General features: G+C 48.3%; 1 protein-coding gene across 4 annotated transcripts; it reads left to right on the top strand.

Moving 5' to 3' along the window:
* The first annotated feature begins 1,491 nt into the window (after window positions 1-1,491).
* PLEKHB1 (pleckstrin homology domain containing B1) lies at window positions 1,492-26,385 on the top strand. Of its 4 annotated transcripts, none has more exons than XM_047878225.1 (8): window positions 1,492-1,574; window positions 13,808-13,883; window positions 15,026-15,178; window positions 15,755-15,857; window positions 16,951-16,990; window positions 19,591-19,695; window positions 24,385-24,484; window positions 25,056-26,385. In XM_047878225.1, exons 2-8 carry the CDS (start codon window positions 13,847-13,849, stop codon window positions 25,190-25,192), a joined length of 675 nt encoding a protein of 224 aa, XP_047734181.1. In that variant the 5' UTR covers window positions 1,492-1,574; window positions 13,808-13,846; the 3' UTR covers window positions 25,193-26,385. The 4 variants fall into 4 exon arrangements, with proteins under 4 accessions (XP_047734181.1, XP_047734179.1, XP_047734182.1 ...); XM_047878223.1 differs by lacking the exon at window positions 1,492-1,574 and adding an exon at window positions 11,019-11,095; XM_047878224.1 differs by lacking the exon at window positions 1,492-1,574 and adding an exon at window positions 12,449-12,564.

The raw sequence follows: 26,385 nt of genomic DNA, 5'->3' as shown, positions 1-26,385 counted from the left end.
CAATGCATTGCAAGCCACTGCCTTGCACAGTCAGGTCTTAGGGATATTCAGTCTGACGGCACCAGGTCCATGAGTCCTAACCTCTGCACGCTGTCTAACCAGTGTATTGGAAATGTTGATGGCGGGGAAAAATCCAACCAGACTGACCAAGGAAGTTGGTGCAGCCAAGATACACATCACTGGAATCAGCAACAGGGACAGATGTGAAAACTTCTGGAGTCCTTCAAAAGGCCCTCACTGAGGAGACATAGCTGTGGATGATGAGTCTGAGTGAGTACAGGTCCTACCAGGCCTTCTAGATTCTCAGCTGCCTCTCTTTTCCCTCACAACTGCATCCCAGCACTAACCCAATATCTGACACAAAGAAGCATTTGGTAAAACTTGGTTAAACTAATAGGTAAATCAGTAGCCCTCCTTTAATTCCTAGATAGGCCACATTTCTGAGAAGTAGCATACAAGCACAAGGCTGGAGAGCCATATCCATGAAGACATAAGACAACACACCTTTTTTGAAAAATTCAGTCATCCAAGTCCACTTCCTGCTGGTGCAGGTTCAAGGGTCCAAGGAGTATGGTGAGGGGTGAGCAACCAGAGGCTTCTGCAGGCTGGGTTTGGGGTTTCCTTGATAGCACAATTCCTTAAAAAATTTAGTAGACCTTTGGTCTATTTGGTTCTGGTCAGTTTCAGTGTGAGTAACCACAGCCAAAGACCTCATCTAGACACGGTTTTCGAGCCTGAAGGCTCTGATCTTTTCCTTATCACTCATTCCTCCAGCTGGATGATGGCTCTCTTCAGACCATTTGAAACAATACTCGTGGGTGGGAAAGCACCATCCTTCCATGCCAACAGGCTCACTGCTTTTCTGAAGAGGGTACTTGTCTTATCTCTCCTAAAGCTGCCACTGTGCAGTTAACAAACCGAAGGGCTTCAGTGCAGAAGCAATTGGCTTTTTAAACTCTACAATACTCAAAATTAAAGGATTCTTGGTCCACCCAGATTATAGGTAATAGCAAAGATTTCCTCCCTTAGTAAAGCTGTACAGAGTGGCTAGCTCTAGTTTGAGTTTCGTTATTTCTTTCTCTCCAGCAGGATTTTGCTAGAAGTAGCAAGAAAGAGCTGGAAAACATCAACATTCTAAATTTCCCTACCTTTCTACATTATTACACTGCATTGCCACAACCTCAGGTAGCCTATGATCTGTCTTTCAAGATGGGGTAGCTAATATTTGAAGCTTACCACTCAATGAATCACCCCTTCTAGTATTCACAACCTGTGTAGTACCCTCCCTTGAAATCTGGGCTGGTCCTGTGACTAACTTTAAGCCTTAAGAAGGTCTGGCAGCTTTCACTTTTGTCTACTTGGGATCCAGCTGCCATGTAAAGAAGCCCAAGCTAAGTCACATGGATGGAGAAAGAGGTCACAGCCCTTCCAGCCATCCCACCCATACACATAAGTGAAGGCATCTTGGATATTCCCTCCCCAGCCACCATCTGACTCATCAAAGACCCTTGTGAGACCGGCAGAAGACCCACCCAGTTGGAACCATCACCCTTCAATGCACAGAATTGTGAGAGGTAGTAAAATGTTCATTGTCTTAACCCTTTAAGTTCGGGGATGGTTTGCCACACAGTAATAGGCAACTAACACACAATTTTTGGATCAAATGTTTTACTACTGTATAACAAGAGTCGCAAGCTTTCCAGTCTGCAGTGCCTGAGTCCTTGCCATCTGCAACCCAATGCACTCATTAATTAAGCACCTCAGTTTTGTTACTTGCAGTGATCTATTTCTAGATACCAAATTCAACATTAATTAGAAATAGGTTTACCGGGGCGCCTGGGTGGCTCAGTCGGTTAAGCGGCTGACTTCGGCTCAGGTCATGATCTTGCGGTCCGTGAGTTCGAGCCCCGCGTTGGGCTCTGTGCTGACCGCTCAGAGCCTGGAGCCTGTTTCAGATTCTGTGTCTTCCTGTCTCTCTGACCCTCCCCCATTCATGCTCTGTCTCTCTCTGTCTCAAAAATAAATAACCGTTAAAAAAAATTAAAAAAAAAGAAATAGGTTTACCTATGACAGAAAAATTAACGTGATGGTGGCTTAAACTAAATAAAAATCTATTTCTCTCTCACATAGATTTAGTCCAGAGATAAGTAATCTAGAGCTGGCTTGACCCTCCACAATTTCAGGGACCCAGGCTCTTTTTCTCCTGTTCCACCATCCTCAACACATGACTTTTCTCTCATGGTCCAAGATGGCCACTCAAGCTTCAGCCATATGGCTGCCTTTCGATCAACAGAAGGTGGAAGGGACGAAGAAAGATATGTCTCTCCCTCAAAGGCCATTTCCTGAAGTTGCACAGGACACCTCTTATATCTCATTTGCCAGAACTTACTCACATGGCCGCAATAAGCTGGAAGATATGCTGGGAGAGGTGGTCCTAATTCCAAGCGGCTATGTGTCCCAATGTAAATCTAGGATTCTACTAAGGAAGGAGAAGAAGAGTGAATTTTGGGGATAAACTAGCAATCAGTGCTCTGATTACACTGGCTTTCTAGTCAATTCTGTTTTCTAGAGAGCAAGGCTCCTCCTCTGTTCTCATTTTTCATACTTCCTTTTGTCAACTCTGAAAGAAGAATAAAACGGAGAAAGAAAAGGGGCAGGTGAAGGGGACGGGAGGGGAGGGGAAAGGAATAGGGGAGGGGAGCGGCAGGAGCAGGGGCAAGGAGGAGAAGGAGAACGAAGAAAGAGAAAGAGGATGAGAAGGGGGGAAGAAAGAAATTTGTTAGTGTTACAGTTGGAATTAAATTAAATTTACATAGTAATTTTGGAGAATTGACAATTTTATGAATTTCTATCTTCCTGTCCAAGAACATGGCATGTCTTTTCATTCATTCAAATCTCATTTTATATTTTTAATACAATTTTATGGTTTTCCCTTTATAGATTCTATGCTTTTCTTCAGTGTATTCTGAAGTATTTCATAGTTTTGGTTGCTCTAGAGGTAGTTTTCCTCCCAATTTTGTTTCTGAGTCCTCACTCGAAGAGTAGAAGAAAAGACTGACACCTTTGCATCCAAGTACGAGACAGCAGCTTTTAGCAGTGGGTGCTCCCGCGGAGAACAACTGGAAAATCTAGATGAAATAGCCTCCCTGTCCACCCAAGAACAAATGTGTAAAGGGGGTGAAGAACTTCTCAACCAACCAGGCCTGGGCACTAAGCTTCCGGAGGAGGAGGGACCGGCGGAAAGGGGAGCCAAAAATCTGCTGCTGTTTTTTATACCTCAACATAAAAGTTTTTTTGTTCTTTTTTGTTTAAGGTTTTTTTTATTTTTATTTTTTAATATTTATTTATTTTTGAGAGAGAGAGAGAAAGAGAGCATGAGCAGGGGAAGAACAGAGAGAGAGGGAAACACAGAATCCAAAGCAGGCTCCAGGCTCTGAGCTGTCAGCACACAGCCTGATGAGGGACTTGAACTCAAGAGCCGTGAGATCATGACCTGAGCTAAAGTCAGACACTTAACTGACTGAGCCATCCAGGCACCCCAGGGTTTTATTTTTTAAAGTAATCTCTACACCTAACGTGGGGCTTGAACTCACAACTCCAAGATCAGGAGTCATGCTCTTCTGAGTCAGCCAGGTGCCCCTCAACATAAAATGTTCTTAAAAATTTTTTTCTTTTTGCTTTCTATGTTTATCTTATATGCTGTCATTTTTTCCAATTCTCTCATTACTTCTAGTAGTTTTTACTAGAGTCTCTTATGTTTACTCGGTATATAATCTTAACAGTAAAGAGAATTTTATCTCTTTTTTTCTTAAGTTTATAAGCTATTTTACCATGAGGCTCTTGCTAAACCTGCATGGAATAACTGAATGCTTGATGAATGGAAAGAGTTGCTAAATACCTTGATAATGGAATTAAAAAGTTCACTAGAATGTTTTGAACTCCTTACTTGCAGGGCTTTCTATCGGCCCTTGTGTTAATCCTCATAACATGGCAGGAGGCAGGCTTTGCTCTCCCTGCTTACAGATGAGGAAAGGACACTCAGAGAGGTTAGCTAACCTGTTCAAAGTCTCTTACTGGGGGTGGCAGGGGGAATGGGGAGCCAGGACAGGGCTGCCACCTCCTCCCCTTCTCTCCACCATCTGGCACTCGGTTCTGAAAGGAGTTTTAAGCTCTCCTAAGGGAACCATCTGCTGAGGCAACACAGTGAGCATTATGTGTAAATCTTCAGGGAGAGCAAATGATGGCTTTGTCCCTCTTTCATCCGTTCACCCATTCATTCTCTTCATGAACATGTGTGTAGCATTGAGCACTTATTCTGTGCCAGGCCCTGCACTGGGCACTGGGGACACAGGGATGATTAGGCCCAGTGACTACAGGATGGGCAGCAAGAGAAAGTGCTTTCAGGCAGAGGGAGCAGTGTGCACAGAGAATAGAATGAGTCCTCCTGGGGGCCACAGAGGAAAAGGAAGCAGGAGAAAAGAAGGAGCCCTGCATAAGGTTGAGGGTATCAGGGTATTTGACACAGGGCTATGCCCCCTTGACCCTCTCACTCTGGTCTGCCCAGTTGCCAGACAGGTTTGGTTCTGGAAGAAACCTTGCTCAGTGTTCTCCACAATGTGGCACAGCAGGACTCGGTGACAGCAGGGGGCTCTGTGCAGCCTGGGTGCCATGGAGGGGTTTCATCCTGCCTTGAATCTGCGCTGTTGGCAAACTGGGAGATGCCGTAAAGTTCTATGCAGAACGAGACCAGTGTCCCTCTCCCAGAGTCAAGGGAGAGAGTCATGTGTGCAGTGATGGTAGCTATGTTAACAGTTCTCTTGGTTTTAGGCAGAATTTTTCAGTCAATGAAAAAAAATTTTTTCTATACCAAGAGTCAAGGAGCATACCATTAACAATTCAACATAGTTCTCATAAAGTGAAAGTTCCCGTCAGTTTCATCCTGAGGTGAAAGAAGATAAAAGCCCAGAAGTGACCGACGACCTGATACATCAAACCCCATGATTTGGATCATCTTCTGCTTAACAGCAAACCAGCCAGGAAAAGAAAATACTCAATATTTAGATCAAGATAAGCCCATCTCTTTTTTCATGAGAAAGATCCAAAATCCATAAAAAAACCCAAATCTGTGGGGAGCCTGGGTGGCTCCGTTGGTTGAGTGTCTGACTCTTGATTTCGGCTCAGGTCACGGTCCCAGGGTCATGGGATCGAGCCCCACGTGGGGCTCCACACTGAGTGTGGAGCCTGCTTGGCATTCTCGCTCTCTCTGCCCTTCTCCCCTGCTCATGCTCTCTGTCTCTCTCTCTCATAAATAAAAAAAGAAAAAACCCACAAATCCATAAAAAGAAACCAAAACTATAAAAGTACAAGTGGAAAAAGCAAAAGCGAATTTAAAACCATATGGGTAGCAAAAGCACTTTTTGTTTAGGGCCTTCATACAGAACTCCATGGCCTGTGTGAAGAGTCAGATCAAGTCTCTGGAGGAATGTTGGCTAAAGATGAAAGACCTAACAGCTTCCCTTGGGGAAGGCAACATACATAATAAGTTGGAATCAGGAGGTGGAGACAGTATTTATGACCAGACAAGAAGAGCCAGGAGGACACTGGCTGATATTGAAAAGTCGAGTGCGCATTTAAAAATCCAAGATGGAGAGAGACATCAATTCTACATCAGCACTGCTAAAGAAGGGAACAGAAAAGCCAACAGGACAGATCATCTTAAAAGCCTTCAGGTTGAGGGACGACTGGGTGGTTCAGTCGGTTGAGCGTCCAGCTTTGGCTCAGGTCATGATCTCCCAGTTTGTGGGTTGGAGCCCCGTGTCGGACTCTGTGCTGACAGCTCAGAGCCTGGAGCCTGCTTTGGATTCTGTGTCTCCCTCTCTCTTTGCCCCTCGCCTGTTCGCACTCTGTCTCTCTCTCTCAAAAATAAATAAACATTAAAAATAATGTTTTTAAGTAAAAATTAAAAAAAAAGTCTTCAGGTTGAACAAACCTCCACTGAAAAAGTACAGATCAAAATCTTCAGGGGAGAGGACGTGAAGTGATAAACTTTATCAAGAGAAAGAAATGGAGTCTCTTGCAAAATTATCTGTCCAGAAAGATTATCACTTGGAGCAAGAAGAGGAAAGTTCTGAAGCAAATAACAAGATGAGCATGCAAATGAAGAGCTGAAGACCTTCAGAGTGCAAGTCAAAGACCTTGAAGGGGCGCCTGGATGGCTCAGTCGGTTGAGCATCCGACTTTGGCTCAGGTCATGACCTCACGGCCTGTGAGTTCAAGCCCCGCGTTGGGCTCTGTGCTGACAGCTTGGAGCCTGCTTCAAATTCTGTGTCTCCCTCTCTCTCTGCCCTTCCCCTGCTCATGCTCTGTCTCTCTCTGTCTCAGAAAGAAATAAACATTAAAAAAAGACCTTGAAGAAAATCTGGAAAGCATCATTTATCCTTTTATTGCATTGAACTAAAAGATCATGACCATTGGAAAGAGCACAGGAGGCTGAAAGGAACCTTTTTATCTCAAGAAAAGAGATTGTAAACATGAAACAAAGAACAATGGGAGCCATAATTAAACTTGAGCTTCTAGATGATGATCCAGATGGAGCAGTTTTCAGGAAACAGTTGCACTGCCCCCATCTCTGGTATGGGGTGCTGTTTCTTCTGAGATAGGAGGGTCTCAGTTCCCCTTCTGTCAGACACATCTGGTGTTTACAATAGATTCAAATGGGAAGTTCATGACAAGACATCTACCTCCCCCCTGTATCGGTAAGGGTTCTCCGGAGAAACAGAACCAGTAGGCTACATATTCATATATAAAGAGTTATCTCGGGGCGCCTGGGTGGCGCAGTCGGTTAAGCGTCCGACTTCAGCCAGGTCACGATCTCGCGGTCCGTGAGTTCGAGCCCCGCGTCGGGCTCTGGGCTGATGGCTCAGAGCCTGGAGCCTGTTTCCGATTCTGTGACTCCCTCTCTCGCTGCCCCTCCCCCGTTCATGCTCTGTCTCTCTCTGTCCCAAAAATAAATAAACGTTGAAAAAAAAAAATTAAAAAAAAAAAAAAAAAAAAAGAGTTATCTCAAGGAATTGGCTTATGTGACAGTGCGGGCTGGCCAGTCTGACATCAGTAAGGCAGGCCAGCAGGCTGAAAACTCTCAGGCAGGGGCTGAGACTATAGTCTATAGACTGACTAGTCTTCTTCCTCAGGAAAATCTCGGTTTTGTTCTTAAGGCCCTTCAATTAATTGGATGATTATTGAGAATAACCTCCTTTACTTAAATTCAACTGGTTGTAGAGGTTAACCACATCCACAAAATACCTTCACAGCAACACCTAGATTAGCTTTCGATGGAAAAGCTGGGTACTATAACCTAGCCAGGTTGACATAGAAAATTGATTCCCTATGCCCCAGGAAGCCTGGATACTGGTCATCCCTCACCCCGTCCCAAACCCACGGCTTTCCACCAAGAAGTTGTGCTCTTTATACTCCCTCATGGGCTGGGTTTTTCTCTGGACACTCCCAACCAGGAAATGGAAGCATGTCACCTTCCGGGTCCATTGAGCCTCCACATAACCCTTCTACTCAAACTCCTGAAACACAAGAAGGGCCCTATACCATTTCACTTAATTTTCTTCAAAATTATTTTTGAATTACCTATAACTTTTTAGCTTAAAAGCTTTTCACAACCCAACAATAAAAAACAAATAATCCAATTAAAAATGGACAAAAGATTAGAATAGGCATTTCTCCAAAGAAGATGTACAAATGGCTAATAAGCACATGAAAAGATGCTCAACATCATTGGCTATTTAAGGAAATGCAAATCAAAACCATAACAAGATAATACTTTTCACCTACTTAGGACAGCTATAATAAAAAAGATGGACAATGACAAAGTTGATGAGGATATGGAAAAATTGGAACTCTCATACGCTGTTGGTGGGAATGTAAAGCGGTGTAGCCCCTTTGAAAAACAGGTTGATAGCATGAAATGTTAAACATAGAGTTACCATATGACCCAGCAATATCACACCCAAAAGAAATAAAAACATATAGCCACACAAAAGTTCTCACACACATGTTCATAGCAGCACTGTTTACAATAGCTAAAGAGTGGAAACCACCCAAATGTCTATCAACTGATGGATAAATAAAATATGGTATAGCCATACAGTGGAATAGTATTTGTCAATAAAAAGGAATGAAGTACCCTGGGGATGCCTGGGTGGCTCAGTCGGTTAAGTGTCTGACTCTTAATTTCAGCTCAGGTCATAATCTCACAGTTCATGAGGCTGAGCCCCACATAGGGCTCTGTGCTGACAGCACGGAGCCTGCTTGGGATTCTCTCTCTCCCTCTCTCTCTCTGCCCGTTCCCTGTGTGCATGCTCTCTCTTAAAATAAGTAAATAAACTTAAAAAAAAAAAAGGAATGAAATACACATACAGATACATGCCACAACGTGGACAAACCTTGAAAACATCATGTTAAGTGAAAGAATTCCATCACAAAAGGCCACATGTTGCATGATTCCACTCAAACAAAATGTCCAGAAGAGGTAAATCCATAGAGACCAAGTAGGTAGTGGTTGTTTCCAGGGGTTGGGGGAAAGGAATGACCACTAGAGGGTATAGAGTTTCTCTTTGGGGTGATGAAAATGTCCTGAAATTATTTAGTGATGGTGGTTGCACAAGTCTGTATATATTAGAACACTGAATTGTACACTTTTTTTTTAATGTTTATTTACTTTTGAGAGAGAGTGACAGAGAATGAACAGGGGAGGGCCAGAGAGAGAGGGAAACACAGAATCCGAAGCAGAATCTAGGCTCTCAGCTGTCTGCACAGAGCCTGACGTGGGGCTCGAAACTACAAGCCGTGAGATCATGGCCTGAGCTGAAGTCTGACACTTAACTGACTGAGCTACCCAGGTGCCTCTGAATTGTACACTTTAAAAGACTGAATTTTATGGTATATATGTCACTAGATTATTATGAAAAACCTTTCACATAACTTTTTACTTTCGATCAAATTGCACCTTAAAATAAATTTCAGAATTTTAAAACAGAGCTAGTGTGTTATTCGCATTATATCATACTGTCTTGAAAATATGAGTGGTAAATTTTAACTTGATGAGCTAGTTCACTATTCTCTAAACAATATATTATATGAACTGTTCACCCACTAGAGACATTTGAAATAGCCAAATACTTGTTCTCTGCCAATGGTTCTATGCACCACAGTTACAAGAGAAACCTGAAAGTTACTTGTTAGCTTGTTGGTCTCAATACATTTCAGTAGATTAAACAGTCTCTCAAAGCCAAGACTTTTGAGCTGGGACTCCTGCTATGCTTTCAGCATCTCTCACCTGTTGACCCACACTCTTTCCAACAGTCTACACAGCTCTGGAAATTAAAGACAATCTCAGCAGTAATCGTCATGGCTTCAGGGTCTATGAACTCCCAGGAATTACATGCAAAATGTAAAATGTGTATGTGTGTGCATTTTTTCCCACGAGCAGAATCTACACCCTTTATCAGCTTCTCTCTTATTTTTTTTTAATTTTTTAATGTTTATTTATTTTTGAGACAGAGAGAGACAGAGCATGAATGGGGGAGGTCAGAGAGAGAGGGAGGCACAGAATCTGAAGCAGGCTCCAGGCTCCTTTATCAGCTTCTCTCTCTCTCTCTCTCTCTTTTTTTTTTTTTTTTTAATTTTTTAATGTTTATTTATTTTTGAGACAGAGAGAGACAGAGCATGAACAGGGTAGGGTCAGAGAGAGAGGGAGGCACAGAATCTGAAGCAGGCTCCAGGCTCTGGGCTGTCAGCACAGAGGCCGTCGCGGGGCTTGAACTCACGTACCATGAGATCATGACCTGAGCAGAAGTCGGACGCTTAACCGACTGAGCCACCCAGGCGCCCCTTTATCAGCTTCTCAAAGAGGGCCATTGACCAACATTTTAGACACATACGCCAGATGGGGCTGCATTTAGATTCTGTACAGGTACCCGTGGTTTTAGTTTAACACTCACCATTCTCCTTTTTCTTGTCATAGCACCCCCTCTTTGGGAGGGTGGTGGGGGACTCATCCCCCTGAATTACACACTGTTGCAGGAGAATCTTCCCTTTTCATACAGTTGCTAAATCCAGAGTATGTAATCTAGGAGCTGTCTGCCCTCTTCCCCCACTCCTCTATGAAGGACACCAAACAGCCCCTCACAGAAGGGAGCAAGGAGAGTTGGGGAGAGGGGCAGAATCCAGGTCTAGATTTCCTGAGGCCAGCTCCACCCTTTCCTTCCTTCCTTCCATCCTTCCTTTCTGCTTCTCCTTCCCTTCTCTACCACCTTTCTACCTTCCGTCCCTCTCTTCCTTCCTTCTCCCTGCCTTCCTTTCTTCCTCCACTTCCTTCTCTTCCTTCCCCTCCTTACCGTCTGTATTCCCTCCCTTACTCTCTCCCTTCCTTCCTTGCACTGTGAGGCGGATATTTAATTAGGAGAAGGCAGGGGTGGGACGTTTCAGGGTCAGAAAGGCACTGTGCTTTGGTAAAGCTGGTTCCTGGGGAATGCACGGAGACGTAGGAGCTCAGCGGCTAATAGGATTGGTCATGGCGAATCCTTCAGCAAGGCGCGCACAGCACGAAGGGGCGAAGCGCCGGGGTGGCTCAAGGTCAGGATTACAGAAATTCAGAAGCGAGAGAAAGCTTAAAGAGCCAGGCTGTGCAGCCAGGACTGGGGTGATGGCACTGTCCAGCCAGGCTGGAGAAAGCAGATTTAGCCACGCCCCGACCGTGGGAGGAGGCCCGGCCCGCCCCTGCTTCGGGAATCTTAGAGATAACTAGGCCAAGACCACAACCAAATTACCGATGATTTGTTACCCAATGAACTGAATGAAGGTCAGCAGCTGAGATCAGTCCGGGAGGTTGGGGAGTGACTGGAGAGGGAGGACGATTTTTCTCTACGATCTGTATGCCTCCTCTTACCTCCCCCTTCCGGCTCCCACTTGGTAGCATCTTCCTGATCCCTTTATCTCTTAAGGCGCTCAGGAAAATGACCCCCTGCAGGAACCTTCTGGGAAATGCTGCCCTGGCCGCCCAGGAACCATGAGTCCTGCAGCCCCGGTAAGGAACAGGTCTCTGGGACAGGAAGAAGGGTCCAGGGCAGGGTGGGTGCCCCTCTCAGATGGGGTTTAGGACCAAGAGCCCTTCAGGCCCTGACATCCCTGTTCTCTGAATGACATCCTGGATCTGCTCTTAGTTGGGGTTTGGTGGGGTTAAGCTATTTAGGAAATGATCCTGGAAGAGGAGCCCAGGTTGTAGATACAGAAACAATATTCTTTCTCCAGTGGGCCTCCTTCAATCATTTTTGACTATGCCCTAGAGAGATCTTTTCTACCCACAAATCAAACCACCTAACTCTCCATCTTGAAACCCCCACCCCCAAAGCTCCAGTCACTATGTCATAATACCCAAGTAAGTCTTGAGCCTGTCATCCCAGGCTTCATGTTATGTCCTTGCAAAACCTGTAGCTTCATCCCTTTCCACTCCCCATGCCCTCCCCACCCCTGCACTGTACTTTCCAAACACACTGAAACACTGCATATTCTTTTGAACTTTCCTTTTTAAAAAATTTTTTTAATGTTTATTCATTTTTGAGAGACAGAGAGAGACAGATAACGAGCTGAGGAGGGGCAGAGAGAGAGGGAGACACAGAATCCAAAGCAGGCTCCAGGCTCTGAGCTGTCAGGAGAACCCGACACAAGGCTTGAACCCATGAACCGTGAGATCATGACCTGAGCTGAAGTTAGACATTTAACTGCCTGGGGCACCCAGCTGCCCCATCTTTTGAACTTTCTGATCAGTGCTCATATGATTCTCTTAGGTCTACCCCCTGGGAAACTACTCATCCCTCAAGAACCCTTTTTAGCCTCCTTGGGAGGCCTTCCTGAACCTCCTGGGCAAAGTCAGACTCTTTTCTCCCATTGTTAAATCATACCCTGTGCTCTACTTGTGTTTCCATTTAGTCTACCCCACCAGACTGGAAGCTGGGGAAGGAAGGAGGGAAGGCCTTGTCAGATGCTCCTTTGCGCCCTCCACTAGCATCCAGAACAGTGCCAGGCACAAACCGAGTATTGAAAAAACGTGACAAGACTAGGAGCCTGGCTTACTTACTTACTACCTTACTTTTTTCTACAGAATGAGTTAATGATTCTTAGGAAATGTATTTCATGATAAATGAGTGCACAGATGTCTTGGCAAAATAAAATTGCAGGTGCATCTGCTCACCTGTGCTCCAGGTCAACACAGGGTTTCCACCCAGGACAGGCCTTGTGCAATCCAGCTCTAGGGCTTCAGACTACAAGTCCCAGAATGCCTCGTGATCGCGCATCCCTCCCCGCCCCATCCCCTCCCAGGACATGGGGCGGGACCTGGGGGCGGGGCCCAGGGGCAGCCAGGCCCTGGGCGCAGCCCTGGTATTGAAATGCCCCAGGCTCTCTGGGGCACACAAAGCGCAGGCGCAGCAGGTTGGGTAACAGCAAGCATCAAGTAGCGGCCGTTTTGGCAGCAGCATCCGCCACAGGTGTAGACAGGTGGGTGCATCAAGGGGAGGCTGGAGAGGGAGTTTGCACCTGACCCTCTTTGACCAGTGTAGGGCTTGGAGAGGGGAGGGAGTGGCAGGAGAAGTAGGGACAAAGCCAGGCCTTCCAGCTCAGGTGTTCCAGCTCTTGCTACGCAGCAACAGGTGTAAGCAGGTGGGGGAGGGGCAGAGCCACCTACTCGCAAGTAAGTCGCCCTCAGGAACAGAGGGAATCTGGATTCCAGTCCAAGCTCCATCACATACACGGACAAGTCGTTTGCTGTCCCTCAGTTTGTCCATCTGTAAAATAGGAGTCAAGATTCTACCCATCCAACAGAGTTACAGTGGGGACAAGGTGACGTGGTATAGTACATGCAGTGGTTTCAGAGCTTGGCTGCACATTAGAATCACCTGGGATCTTTAAAAACTATCAATGCTTGCGTCCCAGCCCCAGACCTTCTGATTTAATTGTTATGGGGTATGACCTGGGTATTGAGAGTTTTAAAAGCTCCTACTGTTGTAATGGTTAGAAGCTGGGACTGCTGGGTGTGAATGCTGGCTCCTCTGTTTACTAATCGAGGGGATCTGCGTAAGTGGTTGAACTTCTCCAGGCCTGTTTTCTGGGAGTAACAAGGATTTTCGTGAGGTTTCAATGAGATAATAGACAAAAGCACTGAGAAGCATATCCAGCATATAATGCTCAGTCAATAATAGAAGCTATTGAACTATTATTTTACACACTTTGTAAACGGCTCAGGTGAGATTCAAATGGAAGGGAAGCTTTTTTTTTTTTTTATCATGAAAGTCCCTCATTCATTGTCATGATTCTAATATTCTGCGCTGCCAGCATTTCAAAATCCCAGGGTTTCCAACATTGTTAACTGTTCCCCACTCCAGCCTCTACTTGCCTCATAGACACAAATCTAGAAACAGAAGCCAGAGAGAAGGGACATGGCAAAGGTTATGGAGCTGAGATTGGAATCCAGGCTCCTGACCCCCACCCCCGCACAACGGGTGGCTGCCCTGCTGACCCCACGAGGACAGTGCTCCCATTATCTTTCTAGAGCGGAGAAGGAGAAGGAGACCGAGAAGGAGGAGACCGGCAGCCTTGCCCTTGTTTGTTTACTAACACTCCCTTAAACGTTTCCACGTTTCCTCAGTGGCTTCCCCAGGGAGGGCAGGGCTGGGGGCTTCTCTCTGGGGAGCTGCCCCAGAGCTGCTGATGAGGCTTGTGTGTCCTGTGAATCCTCCGACAGGTTCCGCCTGACTCCACCCTGGAAAGTCCTTTTGAAGAAATGGCCCTGGTGAGGGGCGGCTGGCTGTGGAGACAGAGTAAGTAACCTTGGGCCAAATCCTTGTCCATTGTATACCTTGTCCAGGGACAGGGGTGAAGGAAGTGGCTTGTTAGGTGTGCCACAGTGAACCCTTCTCCCAAGAAACAAGACCCTTTTTACCCTTTCTCCTTTGTTTATACTCTTTCCTCTGCTTGGAGTGTCCTTCCTATTCCTGACTGCTTGGAAAATGTCCCCTTCTGGGAGAAGCCTTCTCTGACTTTTCCTCTAACCTCCACTCCGCCTCTGCTGTAGCACCAAGCTGGGTTAGAGGCTCCCTACACTGTTCCCAGTGCGTTATGCATACCTCTGTTATAGCACGGATCCCCCTATAATGTAACTGCCTTCATCTATGGGTCTTACCACTCCCCCACTCCATACTGACCCCAAACTGTGAGCTCCTTGAGGGCATGGACTGGGTTTGATGCTCTGCATATCCACAGCACTAGCCCAGGGCTGGCCGTGGAATGAGGCTCAGAATAATATGAAAACGCCTCTGTGCTCTGGGATCTGTAAAGCCTTAAGAAGCTTCTTTATGACTTTGCCTTTTCTGTTAAGATTTTCAGTCGTAAAATGTCCAAAGGTAGGGCTCAGGCTTCCAGACCCACCTCTGACCAGAATCATGATCTGAAGAAGAGCTCTCCTGGGTTAGGAGTTCTCCAACACCCCATGACCCATTCTCAGTTCATTCAATTCAGCAAACACTGAACCCAGGTCCTGCTGGGTGCCAAGTCCAGGGTGGGGAGCTGTGGACACCCCAGTCTGGTAGAAGAGGCTGACACTACAGAAACAACTGTCACACAAGTGCAAGATAAGGGATTAGATGGAGGCTCAGGGTAGGAAGAGGCCTTTGCCCTTGAAACTTGGGGCTTGGCCTTGGAAGCCCCCAAGGAAGAAATCTGGTCATTCATTTACCATTCAACACATTTATGGAGCCTCTGCTATGTGTTAGGCCCAATGGGAGCCACTGGGTGAGCAAGGCAGAAAGAGGTTCTGCCATCATTTCAGGGGGTAGATAGACAAGAAAGGCATGTTATAACACTGGGGGCTGTGGGTGAGGGGATTCTGGGAGCCCATCCAGGGCTCCTGCCCCCTAGCAGGCTCTGAAATCAGCCTGCCTAGCAAATGTGAACTATTGCACAGGCTCCATCCTCCGCCGCTGGAAGCGAAACTGGTTTGCCTTGTGGCTGGATGGGACCCTGGGCTACTACCATGATGAGACTGCACAGGACGAGGAGGATCGCGTGCTCATCCAGTTCAATGTCCGCAGCATAAAGATCGGCCAAGAGTGCCACGGTGAGAAGCCCTTTTCCCTCTGGCACTGTGACTATGTCCATGGCCCTCCCATTGTGTCTGTCTGATAACATCTGCATGAGGCTCTTGCCAGCTTCAGAGGGCTTCCATAGACATTGCTTCTGGGTCTCTCAACTCCAACTCATGTGGGTTTGAATTAAGATAGCGGTTCCTTATTGAGTTCCTACCCTGTGCTGGGCCTGGGTCCTATGCTGGGGTCACAGAGGCAAGTCAGACAAGGTTCCTGCCCTCTAGGTGCTAGAAACTGGATAAAGATGAAAAGAGATAAGGAGGATCAGGGAGGTTAAGTGACTGGCCCAGAGTCACAGAGCAAATCTCAACCAGGGCTCAGGCCACAGTCATAACAGGGTAACTGATAGATGTCTAACTATGGCAATAGGCAACGTGGAAAGGTTGAAAGGCTCTGAAGAGTAAAGCAGAATCCCAGAGAAAGTGTGTGAGATCAGAGGAGGTTGGCATTGGCCAATAAACAGGACCTGAAGTCCGTCCCTATTCTTGTTTCTGGTTTACTGGGGCCTGTGCCCCGTGGAAACCCCATATGTGTGTGTCTGTCTCTAGATGTGCAGCCCCCAGAGGGCCGGAGCCGAGATGGCCTGCTGATTGTGAACCTCCGGGAGGGCTCCCGCCTGTATCTGTGCGCAGAGACCAAGGACGATGCCGTGTAAGTCCTCTCAGGAGAGGATAGGGAGAAATCTTGGGGAACGTAACCAGATGCCTCCTCCTCACTGGGCCTTCTGATTCCCAAAGTATAGGAAGAGGGGACAAAGATCAGTCAACAGGGAAGAGGTTGGGCAGAGTGGATTTGAATGGCTCGTGGTGATTGGTGTGGTACCCAGAAAAGTCCTCACATCACCCTGTGATGGAACCCGGGACTATGGAGGGAGGACTGGGCACACCGGCCTCAGGTGTGTGGTCCTTGATCATACAGCGTCGTGTATTTAGCAGGCTCTGAGATGAGCGCTCACTTGGGGGTGATATGGAACAGACAACCCTGTGGCATCCATAAAGGACCTCCCTTCCCACTGCCTCCTGAGGAAATGCCTTAGTGGGTGGCCTTTGATCTGAGGTGGAGACCCTGCCCCGCCTCACAGAGGCAGCCCACTGTGTTGCAGAGACATGCCAGTGTCCGATGCAGATCCACACTGTGAGGCCGGGTGTGTCTGCTTACTCACATTCTTTCCCTTCCTACCCTCGGGCCGAGGGGTCAGTAGGCCTTTGCATTGTAGGAGAGTGAAAGAGATGGGGTGTGTGGGAGTGGGGGAAGCTGAGCTCTGGCCCGACAAAGCACAGAGCCGCCTTGTCCACCCTAGCCAGGTGCCATGGCAACCAACAAAGGCCTGATTGTCCTGTGTCCACTCGGCCCTCACAGGGCTCTGGGGTCAGAGCGTTGGGGAACTGTGTGTGTGTAGGTTTGGGGTGTGGAGGTGAGCTGCAGCTAGAGAACCAGCCCAAGCATGCCAGAATCTGAAGGCCCCGAAGAGACCACCCAAGCCCAGCTGTCTAGTGTCTAGACGGGGAAGCTGGAAGAGGGGAAGACTGTGGACTAAGAATGAATTAGGAGCCTCCAGCTCAAATGAGGGCTCTGTCTGTGTGACTGGGGTGGGAGAGGGGTTTTGTCTACCCAAGGGGGTCAAGGGGACCTCCCCCCTTTACAGGAGACTGGGGCTGAGGCTGTGTTGAGGACGAAAGTCTTAACAGCTAGGGGCCCAATCTCCCAAACTCCCTCCTCAAGGTCTGATGGGTTTGCTTTGCAGAGCGTGGAAGACGGCGTTACTGGAGGCGAATTCTACCCCGGTGAGCCCCCCATTCCCTCCTTTTCCCCTCCCCACCCCTTCCTGCCATGGAATCATGGGTGACTCAGACTCGGTCTCCACCTGCCAGGAATTCTCAGTTCCCATAAATGTGAGTGAATAGGCTTGTGTGGACTCAGAGACTGTGAGTCCAAGTGTAAAAGGACAGAAGACAGACAACTGGTGCTTGGAGAAGAGAGAGAGACTGTAGGGGGTGGCATGTAAGCTGGGGCAAAGAAACTATCTTTTATTGAGCAACTATTATGTGCTAGGTGTGGCACAGGTGCAGTTCCACCTACTCCTGACAACAGTCCTGTGAGGCTGGGATTATTATTACCTCTCTGCAAAGAATAAGATTGAGCTTCATTCATCCACACAACAAGTATTTACTGAGTTCCTACTATATTCAGGCACTCTGACAAAGGGCAGGGATCAGAGGTGAACTAAGTAAAGAGATGTTGGCCCTGTTCTCCTGGATTCAATCTAGTGGGCAGCCGGGTGTGAGGAAGCAACTAATCACACAGTTAATGATTCTGTTGCAACGGTGGTAACTGCTTTGACAGAGATGTGCACCGTGCATTCAATGTGTGACCACCTTGGTGGCCTGGTCCAGATGGGAGTTCAGACAAGGCTAAAGATGAGACCCTGAAGGATAAACAGAAATTGACTGTGTAGAAGGGGTGGGGTGGGGTAAAGGGAACAGCTTTCCAGGCAGAGGAACTGCATGTGCAAAGGCCCTGAGAAAGGGTAAGACTTCAGTAAGTTTAAGAACAGAATGAAGGCTGGGGCAGCTGGAGCTTAGGAAGGAAGAGCAAGGGAGAAGGAGGGTTGGCAGGGCCAGGCATTATGGGATGTGTTAAGATGTTGGTTTCTGCTAAGAACACCAGGAAGTCATTGAAAGCTTTTAAGCAGTGGGATGATATGAACAGATCAGACCAGATTTGTGTTTTAAAAATATAGTCTGGCTGGTAGGTAGGGAATGGCCTGTAGAGGGTAAGAGTGGATGCCAGGAGACCAGTTAGAAGGCTGGGACAGAGTCCTAGTGACTGGCTGGAGGTCTGGTCTAAGGCCTTGCTAATGAGGATAAGACATATTTAGGAGGTAGAGTCAACAGAGCCTAGTGATTGATGGAGGTGTGGGTTTGAGGAGCTGCCCTAGGCCCCCAGCTCAATGATAGCCCAGCTTGGCCTTGACCCCATCTGACTCCACATTGTGTGCTTGCTCCTTCTATGTGTGGTGCAGTGGAGCCCAATCTCACCTAGAGAGACTCTGCTGGAAAGTAGCAGAGAAGACTGGATTGCATTTAGAACCCTTCTTAGACATGCACCTGCTGAGGGCTGAGCATTGTGCTCAGTACCTGCCATCAGTTGTATCATTTAATCTTCCAACAGCTCCGGTAGGGCTGTACTTTTAGTTCCATTTTACAGATAGGGAAGGTGAGGTTCAGAGAGGAAGTGACTTGTCCAAAGTCTCATAGTCTTAAGTCAGCGGAAGAGCCTGTATTGGAGCCTAGGTCAGTGAGATTTGGAGGGAAGGGCATTACTGGTAGAAAGAACTGCATGAGCAGAGGTGAGGGGTGAGATGTGCACGTGTGTGTATGTGTGTGTAAGTGCCAGGAGTCTGTCCTGGCTGGATAATACATGGAGGGAAAGAAATGGGGGAAATGACCTCTGAGGAGGGTTGTGGGGAATGACAAAGGGCATTAAGAAGGAGGGACTTGGCCAGACTTTGGGGAGCAGATTCTGGGTGGAAACTGGATTAGAAAAAGCTGGAAGTGAGGAGGCTGGAGCAGTGGTCTACAAGGCGGAGACACCCCTGTTGGCTAACCTGGCTCTGAGCTCCAAATTCCCCATATGCAGAGCAAAAGAGTCCCACCCAAAAGAGGCAGAAGGAGGTGAGGGCTGACCGTTCTGTTCTGCACTCTGTGACTCTATGAAGCTGCCTTGTTCCTCCTCTGCCTGTGCACCTTCCTGCTGCTCTGCTTACCACAGTCTCTGCTCTGACCCTCTACTCCCCCTCCCACTGTCCACCGTCACACACACCTGTCTGATCCCAGGGCTTGCTTGAGTGGAATGTGTTTGTGCCTCAGTCTTTGTACCAGTGTCTTCTTGTCTCTGAGTGTTCACGCCTGTGTCCGTGACTTCTCTCTGTTCTGTGCCTATGTAGGAGTGACCTGTGCTTTGTCCCTCCATGTCCTGCCGATTTATACCCCACTCTGGACAGAGGCTCTTCCAGGGAATATAGGGCCAGGGTCATAGCCAAGGACAAGGCTGGGAGGTCAGTGAAGGGGAGGACAGGTGGGTGGGAGGGCGGATCAGAGTTGTTCTGTCCTTTCTGGAGATAGAGCCTCAGCAGCCTAAAACCGGTGAAGGTGGGCTAATTATGGAGGGACACTACTGATCCTTCTCTGGGTAACTTTGGCAAAGTGTCCCCCTCTGAGCCTCCCTCCATTACCATGGGCTGAGGAGGAAGAGGACCACTCTTTCCACTGCCCAGCTGGCAGAGGGCTCAGGTTGGGCCTGTTAAAAACTGAGTTTCTCCAGATGTAGAGGGCCACTGACACCTCCCTCCCTCCCCCTTCTTGGGTTTCTGTGGCTTGAGCAGGCCCCAACCGGAGCCACCGTCCCTCCCAGGAGCCGCCGGGTTTGCCCCAAGGTCAGGTGTGTGACCCGCTCGTGGAGCCCCTGTAAGGTTGAGAGGCGGATCTGGGTAAGTGCTGGCTCAGCCCTCCCTGCCTCCATTCTGGCCACAAAGATGTGCCTCCAAAACTGGGCCCAGTCACATCCCTTCTCTGCTCACAAACATTACATGGCTACCTATCACTCACAGAACACCAACCACAGTCCCATTCTCAAGGATCCAGCCTGAGATCTCAAGGATCTCATGTCCCATTCTCTCAGGATCCAGCCTGAGCCAATCTCACCTACCACATCCCCTCATCCCCTGTGCTGTAGCTGCTCCTCCAGCTTCCCAGCTGCACCAGACCTCTTGCCTCTTCCCAGGCTTTGCAGATGCCGTACTCTCTGCCGTGAAGACTCTTAGTTTCCTTATTCCTCTGACAAACTGATGCTTAGCCTCTAAGAGCCACTTCAAAGGCTACCACCTCCTCAGGGAGGACTTCCCAGACCTCCAGGTATCGTCACTCCCTTCACAGCCTGCTGCACTAATGCTTAGTATCATCTTATTAGGCCTCGTTTCAAGTCCCTTTATTTCGGTCTCTATTCTCCCATGGGACCTGGGACTTCCTCCAAGGCAAAGACTGGGTCTGATCAGCTCTGCCTCTATAGAGCCTGGCTCAGTGCTGGGTATACAGCAGGTGCTCAATGAGTACTCGGTGATAGGGACAGTCTGTTTTGACCCCCCTTCTTCCCGGTGCATGGAGCTGGGGCACAGGTGGGCCTCAGGTAGTGTTCACCGAATGAGCGAATGAGTGAATGACTAAAGGGAGGAAGGAGGAGTGAAAAACCTCTGTTAATGGCATCACTGTCACATGTCATAATTTAGTCCACATCTGTCTCCCTTCCTCCTACCCCAGAATTTCTGGAAAGCAGGATTGGGGGATGAATCCTATCTCTGTCCCCAGTGCTCAGCAGGGCATGGGGTGGGTACAGTGGGGGCCTATCTTCGAGTGCTGGTGGTCTTATAGTCAACTGTGAACTCCTTTTCTAGTACAGTGGTGTTTGATGTGGCTGTGAGTTAGAATCACTTCAGGACTTAAAAAAAAAAAAAAATCTAAACGTTCATATCCTACCTCTGGATGCTCTAATTTTGTAGGTCTGGAGTGGGGCCTTGGAAATCTGTGGTTTAAAAAAGTTATTCAGGTAATTCTGATGTGCAGAACCACTGAACCCAGAAGGCTAGGTCTACCTAGGTCCAGGTGCATAGACGTGGCTCAGTTGGATTCTCACTGTGCCTTGGGAGTGGGCATTGTAGGAAAGACATTGTAGGAAAGACTATCCCTATTAACCGATGTAAAAACTGAAGCTCTGAGAGGCTACATAACTTGACCGGGACACTTGATTCTTCAGTGGCAGGACTAGGATTCCCATCCCAGCATTCTGAGACATCCCCCCTACCCAAATGAGGATGCAAGTTTGTTTAAAGATTTTTTTTTTTTAATGTTTATTTGAGAGAGAGAGAGAGAGAGAGAGAGAACACACAAGCGGGGGAGGGGCAGAAAGAGAGGGAGACCCAGAATCCAAAGCAGACTCCAGGCTCTGAGCTGTCGGCACAGACCCAGATGCGGGGTTCAAACACACAAACAGTGGGATCATGACCTGAGCCGAAGCCAGACGCTTAACCGACTGAGCCGCCCAGGCACCCCAAAGATGTAAGTTTGTTTAAAGTGGGGATGCCTAGGGGCGCCTGGGTGGCGCAGTCGGTTAAGCGTCCGACTTCAGCCAGGTCACGATCTCGCGGTCCGTGAGTTCGAGCCCCGCGTCGGGCTCTGGGCTGATGGCTCAGAGCCTGGAGCCTGTTTCCAATTCTGTGTCTCCCTCTCTCTCTGCCCCTCCCCCGTTCATGCTCTGTCTCTCTCTGTCCCCCCCCCCAAAAAAAAAGTGGGGATGCCTAAAAATGGGGTTTAAAAAGCTGTAAACCTTATAAAAACAGCTTTTCTGAGGGAAGGGAACTTATTTGTATGTGGCCTCCTGATTGGCTGACCCTGGACTTGCAAAAGGGGCTGGGCTTGCAGAAAGGGAGAGGATCAGGGATCAAGCCCTTAGGTTCTGTCCCTAAGGTCCCTGGAGGATCGTTGCCAGGTGACCCATATGAGTTTACCTCTGGGCCTCCCAGACCTAGAGGGTAGAAACAGGTGCCGCCAAGGGGCATGAGTTGGTGTTTTCCATTCTCTCTAAGGCCAGATGAGGCCATAGGCTCACTGTGCAGCTGCCGTGCAGATACACACTCTAGATCCTAAAGTCTCTACAAATAAAAATGGGGATCTGAGTGCTTGGATCTCTCTAGACCCTTCCAGGCATGGAGCTTAGATCCTGGCTACCCACCACCAGAAAGCTCTATTGGATCACTTTTAGGGAAGAGCACAGTGAGGGAAGTCACTTGAGACTGAGCATTGTTTGAGCCTACTGTGTTACCCTGGAACTGGTCATTGTCCCTAAATTGAGGCTGGACTTAGAGCTGGGTGACCTTAGTTCAGTCTGGCTCTGTATTTGACTCACTTGAGATAAATTCAGTACATTAGGCAGCTATCATGTTCCAATGAGGCCTAATTAGACCCCCTTGTGGGTCTCAAGTCTGATGGGAGAGACACACACTCAAAGGGATACAAACAATGACACTGCAGAGTGACTGGTGCTGTGATAAGGAGAGTCTAAGGGCTAAGTCTGTTCTCCCAACAGAACCTGAGGTTCAGGGAGAGTAATACTTGGGCCCAGTCTGAAAGATAAGTTAGGTAATTGAATGAAAAAAGGGAAGAAAGGCATCCTCATCAAAGAGAAATGGCATGGAGGGGTGCCTGGGTGGCTCAGGAGGTTCAGGGTCAGGCTTTGGCTCAGGTCGTGATCTTGTGGTTTGTGAGTTCAAGCCCCATGTCAGGTTCTGTGCTGACAGTTCAGAGCCTGGAGCCTGCTCTGGATTCTGTCTCCCTCTTTCTCTGCCCCTCCCCTGCTTGTGCTCTGCCTCCCTCTCTCAAAAATAAATAAACATTAAAAAAAAAAAAAAAAATGGCATGGAGATTTGAAATCACAGGTATGTATTTAGAGAAACCCCCTTTACAACCAAATTTCTTGAAAGGGATGTCATGACATGTTGGTTCCATCCCTTATTTCTCAACCATTCTTCAACTCTCCATAGTCTGGATTCTCCCCCCAACCACTCCTCTGAAAAATGTTTTTTCAAGGTCATCCACAACTTCCAAGTTGCCAAATCAATGGCTTATTATTCTCTTGGCACTGGCCAAAAGGATGGACAGAAGAGCATAGTTAGAAGATAAAATCATGAGACTTGGTGGCTGGTGTGATATGGAAGACAAGCGTGTGAAGATGAGAGTGCCAACCTGATGTGTTGGTTTGAGTACACGGTAGTGGCATTTAGAGAAAAGCATTTGTGGAAGAGCAGGTTCAGGAGACAGAAAGGTGATAAAATCCCTTCGAGATAGGTGGAGTTTAAGACACCTGACTTCTAAGAGGAGTTGGACCATTCAGGGGCGACACCTAGTTTGAGAGAGATATAGAGTAGAAGGGGGCTAAGAAGAAGGAGCCAGGAGACTAGGGGATCTTGCTCCCCTCTAGGTCTACTCCCTCATGGTAAAATGAGGGGCATGGAGTAGGAGTTTCTATTTAATTCAGCGTATATTTATTGGTTCTTGCTATTCACTAGATCCCGTATGTAACAGAAATTAATCAGAGTCCATGTCTATAAGTAGCTCACATTTGGGGTACAGGCAGGAAAGTCCAGGAGGAAAGACAGCCCATAGAGAACTTAGGAAGAAAGAATTCTTTCTGAAACCAAAAGGGCTTCCTGGAGTGGATGATTTCTGAGTTAGGCTTTGAGGGGTTGATTCTAATGGAGAGACTGCTTTCCTCCCTCAGAGAGAGAAAAATGACCATTCTTCTCTGAGCCTCCCACCCCCAGTTCTGTGGTAATGTGGAGATAATAATGCCTGCAGTAAGGATTAGAGGAAGTAATACATATGAACACCTCCCTCAGAACCTGGTACATGGTGGATGCTTGATAATACTTTAGTTACTTTCCATCCATCCCCTCCTTTCTTTTCCTTCCTCCCCAACCTGCTTTTACTTCCGGGCCTGGGGGCTGGCCAGGTGCCCTACCCAGTGACTAGGAGAGTAGAAAAATCCATTGGCTTTCTCCAAATGGGACCATTGGAGAGCAGCTAGCAAATATTAGATTACATAGGGAAGTTGGGAGCCATGGGGAATTTAAAAATCTATATATTTTTAATGTTTATGTGGAGAGAGTGCATGAGCAGGGGAGGGGCAGAGAGAGAGAGAGAGAGAGACAGAGAGAGACAGAGAGAGAGAGAATCCCAGGCTGACAGCACAGATCCTGACTCAGGCTCCAGGCTCAAGCTCACAAATTATGAGATCATGACCTGTATGGAAATCAAGGGTCCCACACTTAAACAACTGTGCCACCAAGGTGCCCCACTGTGGAGGATTTTTGACCAGGGGAGTGATAGGTAGGAGGGTAGGGTGAGAAAATGGGATCTGGATGTAGGGGCTACAGTTTTAGAGGACAAGGACCATGGACCATGTGGGCAGGCAGGGTCTTTCTCCAGGAGCTTGCTGGTTCCTGGGGATCCATTTCTAACCTTGAAGAAGTGGTTTTGTAGGCCCAGAAGAACCTAAGCAGGGTGTGGTGGGTAGGGGCCCAAACCTGGGCCAGGGAGTTTCTGGGCAGTAACCCAGTGGGGCTCCCCAGGTGCGTGTCTACAGCCCGTACCAGGACTACTATGAGGTGGTAACTCCCAATGCTCATGAAGCCACATACGTACGCAGCTACTACGGACCGCCCTATGCAGGTAAGTCTCCAGCCTGGCCCGCCCCCTGCCCAGATCCAGCCCCAGGCCCCTGCAGCTGGGACAGAAACCACTCTTGCGGGGACCACGGATTTTTCCAGGCGGTACCCACCACTGGGCCCTCCCCATCCCGAAACTCGGAATATCTCTTGAACCAGTGTACCTCCACATTCCAGAACTGACCTCACTTCTCTAGGCTGTCTGACCAGCAATACCCGTTTCTGAGCTGCTGGCGACCCCTGGTGGCTAACGCGGGAGCGGCCGCCTCCTTCCGCCCCAGGGGCTGGCGGTTGGGAACGCCCATCCTCTGGTGTGGCCTGGAGGTTCTTAGAGATACTGGGTTTCCTCGCTGTTCCACTCTAGCCCCATGGTCCCAGCAGATACAAGGCCAGTAAGCCCTGGAGAAGGAGTACAAGTCCTTTCCGCATCAAGGCCTCAGTTTCTCCGATTGAGGTGCAGAAGAGTGGGCTCAGCTCTTTACCCTGGGTTGGGCATGAGTCTAGTGGGAGGAGAGGAGTGAAGATCTCTCTGCTCCCTACTCTGAAGTCCCCGTCCCTCACCGCTCTCTCCACAGGCCCCGGCGTGACGCACGTAGTAGTGCGGGAGGATCCCTGCTACAGTGCGGGCGCTCCGCTGGCCATGGGCATGCTCGCGGGGGCCGCCACAGGTGCCGCGCTCGGCTCGCTCATGTGGTCTCCCTGTTGGTTCTGAGCCCTGGGACTGGGAGTGTGGACCCTGCGCCTAGACCAACAGACCCCTTTTCCTCCTTGACCCCACCCTCCACGATTTAAGTCCTGCTGTACTTCGGCTCCTTCTTCTCCACTAGTCCCCCTGGACTTGGATCATCCATATCCCACTCCCCCACTCTCACCCCTTACGTTGCAAGAAGCTATCATCCCAGGCACAAACATAGCTCAAAATCCTTGTATCTATTGCCAGACACCCCAGACTTTTGTTATAGACACATATAGACATGGTTCCCTCCAATACACCAGGACACAGAAAACGACTCATGTGACTTAAAGTTCCCAGGTACTGGAGACCGAGTCGTCAGGTTTTTTCCTCCAGCACCTCCATGATTGCTGGGAAAAACAGAAGTAAACAAACACTTGACAGGACAGAGTTATCAATCCTTTGACACGAGGGTAAAGAACAGAAGGTAGGCTAGGAGTAGGGTTGTTGCAAGAGTGCAGAGCAATGATTATCATGGACATGTCCAAGGAATTAAAAGTTCATTTAGGCTGGGGTGGGGACTGGGATAAGATCTCCAGGCTAAAGAGCTTGCTGGGTAAAGGGGAGATGTGAGCTTTTTGGAGGGAAGTTTCATGATTGCGCCTATAATGAATATATTGCCTGTTAATACTGACACATACTGAAATCCAAAACACTCTCTGAGGTTAGCCCCATCCTTCCCACTATCAGCTTCCAGGATCCCCTGTTCCTTCAGTGCTCAGAAAACACTTGTTCCCCATGTTAGGGGTGCCTGGGGCGGCAATGGAGTTGAACCTGGGGTCCCCTTGCTGGGGGGCAGATAAGCTCTGTTCAGGACCTCCAGCCCTAGGATGGTGCTTCCATCAGGAAATGCATTCCTGGTCCCCAGGAACTTGGCCCTCTGTCCATAACTGTGGCTGTCACCATCTTAGGCTTTGTCTCTTCCTTCACTCTGGGGGAGATGGCAGTGTTCACCTCTAGGGCCTGATCCAGTGGGAAGCCCCATGTGTGCCTCCCTGTAAGTGGCCCAGCAATCTCTCCATTTGGCTCCTTTACAATTTCCTCTCCCACCCTGTCCTAACAGAAGTGCTAACATTCCTACCCAGTAGCCAGAGTAGCCTGCTAAAGTTCCCTTGTAGGTATGGGCTCTAGTGGCCCTGCTGCAGAGACTAATAAAGATATGGTTGGCTCTA

The sequence above is a fragment of the Prionailurus viverrinus genome, chromosome D1 (genome assembly GCF_022837055.1).
Source record: "Prionailurus viverrinus isolate Anna chromosome D1, UM_Priviv_1.0, whole genome shotgun sequence".
NCBI lineage: Eukaryota > Metazoa > Chordata > Mammalia > Carnivora > Felidae > Prionailurus > Prionailurus viverrinus.
The sequence above is the reverse complement of the archived record's forward strand: the minus strand, read 5'-3'. Positions and strand labels throughout refer to the sequence as shown.